General features: G+C 40.7%; 1 protein-coding gene across 1 annotated transcript in view; it reads right to left on the minus strand.

Annotated features, from left to right (window-relative positions):
* Positions 1 to 2,112: 2,112 nt before the first annotated feature.
* The window catches only part of SORCS3 (sortilin related VPS10 domain containing receptor 3), a 566,847-nt gene continuing 554,845 nt past the window's right edge, over positions 2,113 to 14,114 (minus strand). The window contains exons 23-27 of the mRNA XM_001916814.6: positions 12,838 to 12,969; positions 11,014 to 11,113; positions 9,945 to 10,050; positions 4,782 to 4,942; positions 2,113 to 4,003 (exon numbers count right to left, since the gene is read on the minus strand). Of these exons, the coding sequence (XP_001916849.3) occupies positions 3,939 to 4,003; positions 4,782 to 4,942; positions 9,945 to 10,050; positions 11,014 to 11,113; positions 12,838 to 12,969 (564 nt within the window). The 3' untranslated portion in view covers positions 2,113 to 3,938. The remainder of the gene's footprint in view (positions 4,004 to 4,781; positions 4,943 to 9,944; positions 10,051 to 11,013; positions 11,114 to 12,837; positions 12,970 to 14,114) is intronic.

Genomic DNA, 14,114 nt, shown 5'->3' on the forward strand with positions numbered 1-14,114 from the left:
TATTCTTTCCAAGGCACAATCCATCACCACCTTGACTCGTAGTGCGTTTTGTTCCAGGTAACTCAATTGGGTGGCACTCTCAGAGTTGCAGCTGTTGCTCAGGAGGAAATGAGCACATTTGGAGACTGTTCTCACTTCTCCAGATTAAGGTGCCTTGTATCACCGTAACAGGAGCCCAGGGGAGGTGACTTACTCAGTCATTCTCCCTGAGGTATTTTAGTGGCAGATACAACAGTTATGCTCAAATTTCAGCGCACGTGAAAATCCTTGGAGAATCTGCTTACAACGCTGACAGCTGGACTCCAGCCCCACAGGGCTTCTGCAGGTTTAGCTATCAGGTCTAGAATTGCCTTAGAGAAGACAGTTCTGATGCAAAGAATGTCTTCACCACTAGTGAGAAACCCTGCATCGAAGTAGCTACAAAGCCAGCCACACTCTCCACCATCTGCCTTTGGCTGTCTACTACTGAGAAAAATGACAGACCTGTGCTGGTGGTGGCTGCAGATGCTATATTCTTAGAATAGCTAAGGCCAAATGAACCAACTGACTAATACTATTTTACCATTTTATTTCACTTTCATGCTTTTTAATCTGGTGGAGCAATTTCATCAACCCAGACATAAAATTAACTTGGGAAGAACTCAGATCTCATTGGAGAGCAAAAACTAATGCATTTGGAAAATTCACCTTTGACTTGGGATAGGAATACTTTACATTATTTGGGAAGCTCAAAGCCATTAAAAATCTTTTAAAGAAGTACAGGCACCATATGTTATGAACCACTATTTAGACCAAAAAACCCCACTATTTCTTTTTTTCTAGAGCTACCAGAAGTGACAGCCTCAATATTTGAGAACGGACTTACATAATGTCAATTTTTAAAAAGGTGAGTATAACTCAGGAAAAGCTATAAAACACTAGTACATAATTTTAAAATACATTCACAAATCAAAAGAAAACCCCCTTTGTTTAATCTTCTATCTCCAATTCGAGTTCAGAAAATATTATTCCAGAATATATAGCTCGTATCCAAAATATGGGAGAAAATTATTGACCAGAGCTTTCTAGTCTCTTGAGTTTCTGGGATCCATGGAAATTTATTACATATTTTGAGCACTAAAAAAATACACACATCCAACTTACAGCCCTGATTCTAGCTACTTAGTTCACGTTCCTTTATTTATCTAGTGTGGAGAAGAGCCATTTATTCCTCCTTCCAACTTCCTCACTCAGAAGTGGGAAGATACGGAGACTTGCTGCAGGTTTGGTGCACTGAGCAGCATGAAAAAGGTAAAAAAGCACAAACAAAAAACAACTTCATCTTGTTTTTAGCCTCTTTTCATTTCTCCTGATGAAATCTTCAAGACCTGAGTTGGAGTTCCACCTCTGCCACTCAATGGGAGCTGATGTCAGACTCAAGGGCCTTGTAGTACTAAGACTTCTGCTTAGAAGTCCTGGCCACAAGCAATGGGATGGGTACTTGGATACTGATTCAAATGGGTCATTGAGTGAAAATTCCCCCATGGGGTCACAGAAAATGAATAGGTATAGTAGACTGAACTCTTGTCCTCAAATTGTTATGGCCTTCCTATACTGGAATTATACATCCACATCTCTTTCATGTAACTTAGTAGTGCTTTGCACCAGAGTAAGCAGAGTCTCTTTCTCTAGCCCATTGAGGTTGCATTTGGCCAAGTGGTTTTTATTAGTCAATTGAATGTAGGTGATACTAAATAGAGTGACCATTCTGAGCCAAGACCTTCGAGCCATAGTATCTTCTGCTGGCTTCACTTGGAATTCTGAAATCTACCACTGAAAAACCATGCCCTGGGTAGCTGCTGGTCTCAGAATGATGACAATCCATGTAGCAGACCTGAATCAACTACAGCTTGCATCAAAACTAGCCCAGGAGAGCCCTGTCAATCTCAACTGAGCTCAGCCAAACCCACAGCTGACCTGAAAACTCATGAGCAAAATGTAAATATCTGTTGTTATAAGCCATTCAGGCTTTGGGATTTTTTTTTGCCCTTTAGCATTATTATAGTGATAGTTGACTGATATAATCAATAAAGAAAACTGCCCAAAGAGAGAATTCTTAGCCAGTTATATAGCTTTGATGTACAAAAATACATTTATTTTCAACAATTTCAAAACACTGTCTTTTTTTTACAGTAGAAATATTCAAATGGAACAATAAAACCAAGAACAGTATATGTACATATACTGTATATATAGATATGACTCATGCATTTGTATTCCAGTGTTTAGTACAGTATTGCAATTGTCTGCCCCATTTAACCCTTGAAACAAAAAAGTAGGATCTTTAGAAATACTCCGAATCCTTATCTATGTTGTAGCCAGTCAGATTTCTCTAATGGCATTCTCTCAGTCTCTTACAGAGAATGCGAACAATACCCCACACAAATTAAACAGGTACAAAATTCAGCCTTTCCTCGCATATATATACAGTATATCATTTTTTAAAACAAGTGTGTTCAAGCTGAGCCTGAAAATAAAACAATGTTTACAGCATGGCTTCAAATGACCCTACTGAACAAAAGTGATATGTGTAAAAGGCGTGAAGGGGCTGGGGTGCTGCAAAAGAGAAAACTGGCTTTGAAAGCCATTCACCCCAGAGGCAAGAACTATCTTAAGGGAACGGAAGGCAGACATTTGACTTTAAGGAAGTTGTGTACATCTGACAAGCAAATAACACGGCTTTGCTAAAATCATCTTTGACTAATATCATTAAAGTCTAGACTCCTATTTGGCCTGCAGGGTTTGCATGAACTCGTGATTGCACAAATGCCATCTCCCTCCCAACCTCTCTAACCCCTTTTGTGCCAAGAGGCACTTGCTAGGCCTAACCTAGTGCCCAGGGGACTTTTCTGAGCTAATAGTAGTCCAAGAATTCTCCATAAGCAGCATACATTTCTATGGAATCCAACCAGAAAGCAGAATAATTGCCATTTTTAGATCCATTGCCTGGCTTCTGTTGCCTTTTGGTTAAGAAGCTTTATTTCCCCATCTGGGTCTCAGTTTGAAGTCTCTAGTAGGCTTTATCTTACAACCTCTTCCATGTCACTGATGGAACAAAAAGACCACGTGTTCTATGATGCCACTGTAGTCCTTCCTTTACCAATTGTCCCAAAGAAGCCCTCCCCCCGCCCCCCTTTATATACATAAGTAGAAACCAGCTATGGCATGGACACAGAGATGCAAGAGTTAAGTGTGACAGACAACTGGAGAGCATCCAGAACCCAACACATCAAGCAGGCCTGGGGGTTGGTCAGCTCTGAGGGTGAGTGCATAAGCCAACACACGCATCTTTCTTTTTTCTGTTTTCTTTTTTACTAAACATTAAATTATTTCTTATGAAATAAAAAGCTATTTACATTGTAATTATATACAATAAACCATCTGTTGCCTCGTATTGACATGCACGAGGCAGGACCTCTTTCATAAAGGTGTGCACGCTTTCTGCAGCTCCTCCCCACCAACCTACCTCCTGCAGATCTAACTGGAAAATGGTTTGTGTTTTAGGTGTGTGCGCTGAGGGGTATGTGGGTGATTTGGGGGGGGGCGGGGATGGGAGGCTAATAAAAAGCCAATCAAACTTGAAAAGTAAAAAGAAAGAGAGACCATAAGGAAAAAGAGAGTCCTTGCACTATCAATGGCAGAATAAAGCAAGGAGGCCATAGGAAGATGCATCCTTTGCCCTTAGCACAAATACAGCCATTTATTCTTTTTGTCTCATCTCATTTTAATCAGCTAAGAATGCCTTTGCCTCCCAAAGCTAATCATCTGTATGCTATATATGAAGGGGCCATTGGTAAACAAAAGGTAAAAAAGACATTTTCATTTTTCCATAATAATAGTAACAGTAATCATCAAAAATAAAAAGTCAGAAAGATGGTTGACCATGTGGCTTGTTGGTATTAAACACTAGTGCAGTTGGGGATCTCCTTTGTGCTTTCGCTGTTTGCAATGGTGGCAATGGCTCCTGTAGGGGAGAGAAGACAGAGGGAGAGAAGGAGGTAAATTTCACAAGGGCAGGGATCTTTGTTCTATTCACCGCTAAATGCCAAGCCATGCTTAATATGTATTTATTAAATAGAGCACCTGGATATTCTCTCCTATCAACTCACTGGCTTATCTCATGTGTGTTTAACATTTGCCCTCTCCCATATCAGCACACAAAGTAGGTGCAATACTTTGCCATCTTATACTCTGTTGATAACAATAATAACAGCCAACAAGTATTGAACACTTACTATGTGGCAGGCACTGTGTTAATGAAATAATATCAGTTCATTATCACAACAATCTTAGAAGGTAGGTACTATCATTCCCATTTCACAGATGAGGAATATGAGGCAGAGAGAGGTCATAGAGCTAGTAGATTGGCACAACAAGAAAATGGACCCCGGGCTATCTGATGCCAGAGTCCACATTCATATGATTATTAATAAGGACATATAATGCTTTTGCTTTATAGAAAAAAAAGAAAAAGTCCAACAGTAATGGATAGTAGGCCTCATCCTCCCCAACTCTGACTCCAGCACTTTTGATCCTGATCTACTTTTAAGGGAGAAAAATTCTGCCAATTTAGCAAAGCCAGGGGTGGCAGACAAATTTTAAAACATGATTATGTCACTGTAGCCAGTTGCTTTTCCCGACCCTCCAGTCTAGCACTATCTGAAGGACAGGCCAAGTGGGCTGACTGAGCTAGGGATGGGAGGGCAGAGGACACAGGAACTTGGCGGTACCAGCACACATACCTATGACCCGGGTGTCCAGCTCTTTGTCCAGCAGTTCCTCGGGCTCGGTGAAGTCACTGAGTGTGATTTTGGGGGTGTTTTCACTTTGGCTCACTGACCCAATCATCTCCTGCTCCTTGTCGTGTTGGACTTGAGCATAGATGTTAATCCAGGGGATTTTCCTACATGGGGCGGGAGCAAAATCAGATTATGATCACAGGGCATGCCAAACTTGGGCAATTGGAAATCCTGGGTGATAAGGGGAGAAAGAGCTATTTACAGGTCAGGCCAATGTCAGGGAAAGGGGCTGGTTACCCAGCCACTGTGGCCATGAGGCCAAGGAATACAAGATCAGAGACCCAGATGCCAAGGTGAGATGTAAACCACAGAACTCCCTGAGGAATCCCCTTTTTCTGGGATAAAAAACCAGCAGGTGTAAACAGGGCAATGCTGGTGATCAGGTAGGCACTAAAACCCATAAAACACTTACTTCTTATTAAGTTTTTAAAGGGGCTGGACTTTGAGACCCATAAGAGTGTATCAAAGTGCAAAGACATCTTTTTCGTGATCTGCTGCATCAATTAAATCAATTCACATTTGTTCCCTTTATGAAGAGCCAAGAAATATAAGACTGATAGCCATTGCTATGACTTTCAGAACACTTTCCATGGCCAAGTATATTAAATACTTTGACAGTCAGTTTCCTCATCTGTTCAATAGGAATAACAATAGTTTCCTTTTAGGATTGTGGAGAGGATTAAGGATTAAGAGAAGCTAAATAATATCCTGTAAAGACACAAAGGTAGTAGGTTTGGAAACAAGGCAAGCCGACTTGAAGTTGGAGGAACCCGCAGGTGCAGACTGAGATCTTCTGGGAGGATTCACCTCCTGACCCATCTCCATCATCTCCTGACTCACTGTGTTCCAGCTTTTGCAGCCTAATTTGATTCCTCAAATCCAGCTCTTCTCAAACTTTAATGTGCCTAGGCATCACCCAAGTTCTCATTAAAACGCATTTGTGATTCTGTAGGGCTGGACAGGATGGGTTGAAATTCTGCATTTCTGCCAAGCTTCCAGGTGATGCTGGTCCTGCTGGTCTGAGACTCAAACTTGGAGTAGTAAGATTCTAATACATCAAACTCGTCCCCACCTTGGGAACTTTGAATCAACTCCTCCCTCTGTCTGTAAGACCTCCTTCCACTCTTTTCATGATGGTGTCTTTCTTGTCCTTCAGAATCTGGCTTACATGTCACTTCCAAGAGGCCCCCCGCAACCACCCAACCTCTCCTGTTATAAATATTTAATATGGGACAGTGTCTATGAAAGAAGGGCATAGGGTGTGGTTTAGGGTGATGCAATAGTCAATGCCCATTGACTTGTTTTCTGTCTTTCTCTCCCACTAGACTAAAAGCCCCGCTTAAGCAAGGTCTTTGTTTTCTATCTTCACTGCTATATGCTTACCTCATATAACACAGTGCTTGGCACATGGTTTACATTCAGTAAGTATTTGCAGAATGAATGAACAAATGACCTCAAAGCCTGTGCTCTTTCCACTTTCATATGCTACGTTCTCAAACAAAAAGATCACATTTTTATTTTGGAATATTACATCTAGAAGAGACCTCTCTAACCTCATTAAATGATGGATAAATTGGATTGAAGTCCACACATTTCAAGAAGGTGATTACTGGCAAAGATGTTATTAAAACTTGAGATGGCTATCACCCACCCCAATCCAGAACATTCCATGCATTTCTAAAGGAGAATTGCCCTGTTGTCCCAGTATCAACCAGAAGTATTTTCGAGCATCTACATTTCCCTCCCTACTCCAGTCCCCAGTGAGGTAGAATGTGTGGGTATTTAATAAGGTTTTCCTGTTGCTAATTCAGAGGGAAAGATCCAAAAATAGGTTTAAAACATGCAGTAGTTTCTACTTTTCCTATACGGTCAGCTTTCATGTCTTTAATGGTCGCTTTCCATACACCAAGGGAGGTGTCCTTGTGACACCTACTGCTCTAAACCAGCTTAATATAATTTACAAGAACCTTAAATGAATAGACTCTATGTGAGGCAGCAAACCGGCAGGCTCTCTAAATGCAGATAATTAAAAATTCATGCTGCCCCTTACTTTTCTCTTATCTAAACAGAAATGCAGCCTAACGACTTAGTTTTCTTTTAATAATAAACATACATATTACTTATGAATGTTGAGATCAACTGTAATATTTATTAGGTGCTAGGGGCAGTCAAACCTCCTGATCACACTGGGCTGTGTACTTCAGAGCTGTAACCAGAGTTCACTGTCTCCCCTTTCCTGCTCTCCTAATCATGCTATGAGGATAGGGATAAATTTGGCCTTATAAAGATTATTCATTTTATTTCAGTCTCTAAAAGCAGGCATTTTTTTTTTCCATTTTTAATAGCTGGTTGGAAGGGAAAGAATTTTATGTCATAATTTGCAGCATTTAAAAAATTGTCTAATTGCTTTTCATTTCTTAACACATCCACTTGTAGGACTGTTGAGAATGAAAGTCAAGAATGAATTCCACTTTTGCAGGTAAGCAAGGTGGGAAATGGACAGATTAAGAGGTATGTCTTGGGCTACACATTCATACAGGTTTTAATAAGAGGAGTAAGATGGATCAACCCAAGTCACCTATAAAAACTTTAGTTTTCATTCACTAGCTCTGACCATGATGAGTGTTAGAAGCCTGTTGGAGGAAATTTAGACAAACAAAGGCTTCAGACTGTGATGAAAGCTTTACTGAAAAAAAGACTGGAAGAAATACAAAAGCTCAGAAGCTTTCTCGGATAACCAGAAAAAAATGAATCTACAGTATAAACAGAAGGTCTTGTGGGGCAGAGTTTTCAGAAAATAAAATCCATCTCATAATGGTTTTTAATTATATTGCCTGAAACATCAGAAAATAGCAGTCACTATCCAGGAACAAGATCAAACGTGAGAGACAGGGTGACGTTTACTGAAAGGAAGCTGGGGCTCGGGATAACTCTGTTCTCCTTCTCCTGTTAAGTGGCCACTTGGGACACTGAGATTGTTTTCAGTGCCTGGCATGCAATAGGCACTCAATAAATGTTTGTTGATTGAATGAATGGTTTGATGAGTTCATGCTGGCAACTACAGAAAGTTTTGGGTCTGAAAACTGAGATGGCCAGTGATCTGGAAACAGATACAGACCCACACTTTCCCTAGACTGTGCTGTCCAAGCGTGTACTAGCCAGGTGTAGCTATTTAAATTTAAATTAATTAAAGTTAAGTAAAATTTAAAAATTCAGTTCCTCAGCCGTACTAGTAGCTACTGTATTGGACAGTCCAGATTATGGAGCATTTTCGTCACTGCAGAAAGTTCCACTGGACAGTAATGAAAGAAGAAAAGGAAACACAAGACTAAGAACATGACCTTTATTTGTCAGCAAGCCAAGCACCCTCTATATAGCCATCCTTGGAGTTCTATGTGATAAGGAGGGAAAGGAGACCAAAGAAATAAAAGAAGGTCAAACAGGACCTCAACCAAAGGGTTTGAGCATTGAGAGGAAAGCTTCCAGAAAAAGTGGCTAACAAACAAAAGGAAACTGATAACTGGGTGCTCTTAGCAGACTCTGCTATTCATCCAGTTTGACTGGTGTTTGTTTCACAGGCTTTGTACATAATTCACTGTCTGGGATAGAGAAAGTGTTGGCTGATATTTGGGGAATACGGAGGTCAAATCCTTGGATGAATGAAATTGTGCTTTGAATCCAACTGAAGTACACCCATAAATGGACATTGCCTTGACCACACTGTTTCTATATTGAATCTTTGTTCTCTAACTGTGAAATGAAGGTTTGTTCCCCTCTCTTTAAAGGGAACATGGGCAGGTGGGTTGACATGGCTTGATCCAAGAGAACATGAGCTCACATATTGGTCTATAAATTGAGTAGGAAGGTAAACCTCACTTGGCCCTATTAGTGGCAAGCGTTCAAGAACACTGGTTTGGCTAATGCTGAGATGTATATTGATTAAAATGGGTGTTTTTAAGCCTGAGATATCCACTGGAGAAGAGCTAAAGGGGCTTGGGGTGGGGGGCTGGGTAAAGTACCTTTACCACTGACCTCTTTCAAAATCCAAAAGCATTGCCTTCAATGCCTAGAAAGACTCCCAGGACCAAGTTATGCTTTTCCAAACTCATCTGACAATAATAATATTTTTACTTTACCTAGTCATCCTGAAAAGCATATCTCTATGCCACTGATACAATTTTTTTGAGCCTACTATGTGCCAATTTGTGACATAGACGGCACCTTTGAAAAGCATGTTCTTGGTTATTTACAGTAGTTTTTGTTGATTATTTAGTATGTATTAGGTTTAGATATTATTACATTGAAACCATACAGCAAACCTATAAAGTATTATTGTTCTTCCCATTGTACAGATGAGGAAACTAAGGCTTAGAGAGGCAAATTCAATTGCCCAAGGTCACAAATGCTAAAAGTTAAAATTAGGTCTGTCTGATTTCAGAGTTCATACTCGTAACCAGTACACCTCTTGGTAGAAACTAAAATTTCATGTTTTTAGTAAGTGTCCTGTTATATCACCCCTCCTGTGGCCTTCAAAAATAATTTCTGAATACATGTGTAGTTTGGTTTTCCTGACCAATTTCCCTTTAGAAACAGGAAAAAGAGGGAGGGGGATAAAGGTTGACTATTTTTAGCATGCAAATTTAAACTGAGATACTAGATATCTGCAATATGAGATAAGACAATGTGTGTGTGTGTGTGTGTGTACATCCGCGTATGAGATTTCAGCGGCATTTTTTCTATTTAATCACCCTCAATGAGTGTTAAGCTGTATAAAATGATCTCCTGAATATTTGAGACCTTTATTTAGAAATTTAGGTGAGATTTAAAAACCCCTTACACTTCTCTTGAAGAGAATAAATTGATTTCACAGGCTATCCTTCATTTTCCTAACTCAATATACCTATAAATTGGATTGAATTCAGATTCTTAAACCCATTTATTCCTTGACCCTCAACCATTTTTGCTTTTCCCCAATGCCAGACAGAGCTTCTAGGAGAATTAATATCACATATTCAAGATGAGTTTAGGAATGTTGGTTATAGGAAGAATAAGCTCCCATGAATCTAGCTGCAAGATCAAAATTGAGTGATAGTAGCACATACATACCTTTTAAACTTGTAGATCAGAAACACAGCCAAGCCGACAAACACTACTGACAAGAGCATAAGCATAGCTGAGCTGCTGTGCCCAGCACTGGAGTCCACCAAGGGAGCTAGGAGAAAAGAAGAGCCGTGCTCACTTGGAAGCTATTAGCTAGAGGGAGTTCCCATGGGAGAAAGGAGGCCAGCTGGTCTCCATCTTTATAACCAGTCTCCAACTGCCCTGCATGCTATCCGGGCACAGGATAGTATGATGAGAATGACAGCCCTAATGACAGCTTTCTAGTGAAAGTAAACTCCTCTGCTCTGCCAGGGGAACTTACTGTTCTTGGTGTAAATTGAGCAACGTGTGTCCAGCTAAGAAGAAGGGCTTGTATGCTCTGTCTCTTAGACAGCCCAAGTGTCTGTCTACGTGATTATAGGTGGCCCATTGGGAACTTTGGTTAAACACTGATGCAATGTTTGCATTTCTTCCTTTATGCTGTTCTGGTGAAATAACCCTGGATGGGCACATTTGGGACCTCTACATCTGAAAAGGCTTGTATTAATAAGAAACATTTAGCAAATAAGCTCTCCCAGAGAGTCTGTAGCGGATACCCAATAGGACATGCCTTTTAAAATGCCTTTTACAAATCAACCAACTAGAGCTGATCCCTGTTTCAGCTTAAACTTACACATCGTAAATCCAAGGGGGGTTTAAAGTTATCTGATCTGGCCTCCCAACCAAGATTCATGGAATCAGAGAATCACAGAAATTAAGAGAGCCTGAGGACTACCTAATATAACCCAACGGCTGCAGATAAAAAAAAGATAATAATAAAGTCAAGCTCCAAAGAAATTCCCCAAGATCATCCAGGGATTCAATAGCAAGGCCAGTTCTAAGAATGTTGTCCTGCCACCTCAACAGGAAGGGTTGAGCAAGATGTGATTAATCCTTCTAAACCACCACTACACAAAAGGGCCCTGCCACAAAGCCATTTTCAGGCACTTATGGAGAGGCGTTTGGTAATTTTCTGCTCCCTTTTCTCTCCAGGATAACAGATCATCACAACCATTTCCCCCCAAGAGGCACTCACCTAATGTCAGCTGTGTCACATACACAATGACTTGAACTCCTGGCTTCAGCTCAAACTGGACCAGGTTTTGGTTTAGAGCATTAAACAGCACCTCTACAATCTGGAAAAAAGAGAGAGATGCTACATGGGAAGATATGACACGTGACAATGCTCCCTCATGGAGTAAGAAACCAGGGTAAACTGGCAAAAAGTGACCATGTTCAATCAGAGGACAGGATACTGGAACATTTTTCTGTTTGGTCTCCCAGCCCTTGGCGCCTGCTGAGGCTAAGGAAGTAGTTGGTATCACTGGCTTATATTGGAGAGGAGAGTGAGACAGAAACAGGTGTGTACAAGTCACCTAGTGAATTAGAGTGGATGACAGACAGATGTTTCATTCAGCTCCATTTCAGTGCTCTTTCATCCATGCCTTTATAACTGATCATAGAAAGACATGTTGTGGGCTCCAATGAAAGAAAGTTAACCCATCATTAGTTCTTTAATCTGATGAAGTAATACACACAGGATAGAGAGGCCCCTGCCAGGACTGAAGAAAGCACATAGACCACAGCCCACTCTTCTGCTTTTTCTCTCTTAGAGACAATGGGAGGCGAACATCAAAGCAGAAGCTGCCTCCTTTTTATGGGATAATTTTTCGTCTTTACTTTTCCCCAGCAAGTCTCAGAACACATAACATCGATTTAATCACTCTGTAATTCCCACATGAAAAGCTGAGGCAGACTTAGGCTGTTGTCCCTAACTCTTATCTTGCCATACACGCCTTAATATCACAGCTGCTATTCATCACTGTAATTACCTATTTATCTAAATGGATGGATATTGTAGCTTCCAAATATAGTTCACACATGCCACTTGCTATTTCAGAATAAAGAGGTCTTGCAGAAGTGATGTATGCATTGGGAAGCTGACTTTATTTCTGGCCAACTTCAATACGCGACCCTGCAATGCAAGGATCCACTTCACTTTCCAGAGAAACTGACTGAGATGGCATCTGTGCTGCTCGAGGAGGACTGTGGGTGGATGTGGGGATGGGGTGACAAGCAGATCAGTAGTAGAGGGATGCGGAAGATGTCTGTGCAAATACGGGAACAAATGTGTTTGATTCACGCTGATTTTTAGCAGCCTTATTCTCACTTACTTCTACTTCTCCTAACTTAGCCTTATGGGAAGGCAGGCAAGGGTGAAGCAGAGCGCAGCCAATAAGACCAGAGTAGGAGCAGGAAGTGAGAGAGGGCGAACCACGGGACTGGCCATCTCCTTACTTCCAGGATAGTCTGCAGATCACAGGAACTACATGCACATTTGACAAGGAGAGTAAATCACGTTCCCTTTTGGAAATGCTGCTTCCTTAGTCAAAGCAAGATGAGAGAATCCATCTCTCCCCAAAGAACCATGTTTAAAATCAGTTCATTTTCTCCCCAGAAGCAGAACTTAGATTGACTAGGATCTTTTAAGACAAGAAGCACATTTTCCTAGAAATAGACAGGGAAACTCCAACACCTTTCTTTCTTTCCCCCATCTCACTCCCCCAGGACAAGTCATTGACGCGGGAGGCAGGAGCAAGTGCCAGAGATGCCAATTGCTGGAATGAATGCTGCCAGGGGTGCTTTTCCTTCCTGTGTGGCTGAAAGCTCCAGCTCATCTGCATTTGCATTTATTCTGGGTAAGGCTGACTGTTCCTCAAAGGCCTGCATACTGGACAAAGAATGACAGGCTGATGAGCCAATGGGAGAGCTTCTCTCCTTTTTTGGCTGGAAATAACTTTGCGTCCCCCAAGAGCATAAGGTGCAGCCAAGTCTCCTAGCCAAATTTTCTTTCACTTACTTGTTCCAGGTCCCCTTCATTGCCTTTCCTCCTCTCGGTCAAGTTCTTTGGGGGGAGGATGAAGAGCTCTGCTGAAGTGGGGAGACCAGGGAACACAGCAACTAGGATCTGGTCTTCCGGGACACCGGTTACCTGCAAAGATGTTTAGACAAAAGAGTGAGGTCCTGGAGGAGCCAGCCTTCCCCAAGCCAATGACATATATGTTCATATGCATGCTCATATATGTTCCTTAAATGCGGCATTTTAGGCACAGCTTCCAATACACATCCAGGCTTTCTTTCTGTTTTCCCCTAGAACTGCCAGGTGAAGAATTATCAGTTTCACTACCTCCTCTGTTCTTACATCCGTTTTTTCCCTGAAAATAAAATACTCCTACAAATGATTTTCAAAATATTGTTTGCTGGGACGATTTGCAAAATTTCCTGCCATATTTTCCATTTTTCTGCACTAAGAGGACTAGAGCTTCTGGCTAAAACTTGAACAGACTGGCTGCAAATGAGGAATAAGAAGTGATAAACAAATACGAGAAAATGCAAATTAAAAAAAAAAAGCAAAGCAGCTCTGTTTTCACTTACTAAAGCAGGATTTTTTATTAAGCTAAAATAGCCAATATTGGTGAAGCTTCAATTAAGAGGTTTCCTCACTGGTTGTTGGCAACACTACAAATTGATACATCTTGCCAATTTGTTTTCCAAAAGAGTTACTTTAAGGTCGTAAAAATACTTATACCCTCAGTCAGTAACCATAACTTGGAGAGTTTGTCCTAAAGAAATAATCCAAAATACAGGAAAAGCCATATGCAGGAAGAAATACTTATAACATTATTTATAACAGCAAATAAAAACTCAAATATTAAAATAATTACGTAAATAATGGTATAATCAACTGACAGAATGTTATTCTACCATTAAGAAGATAATTAGGAGTGAAGCAACAGGGAAAACACTTATGATAGCTATACTCTGATCAATTTCCTTACATTTCTTTGGTTACAACTCTATCAAAATACAAATGCACAGAATTAAAAAAAACAAAACAAAACAAAACAGTAAAATTTGTGTTAAGATGCTGAGATTATGAGTGAATTTTTCTATGCCTGGGTATTTAGTAAATGGATGATATTGCTTTTTGATAGAAAACTTAAAAGGAAGCTTCTGTCTGAAGGCAAATTCCTGAAGAAAACAAAACTCTGAGTTCTCCCTCTGTAAAAAGTATGCTTCTTCTTTCCCATTGGTCCCCTGAACGTCTTTTATCCAGAACAACGCCTCCTCTCCTGC

Source organism: Equus caballus, chromosome 1, assembly GCF_041296265.1.
Source record: "Equus caballus isolate H_3958 breed thoroughbred chromosome 1, TB-T2T, whole genome shotgun sequence".
In the NCBI taxonomy this organism is placed as follows: Eukaryota; Metazoa; Chordata; class Mammalia; order Perissodactyla; family Equidae; genus Equus; species Equus caballus.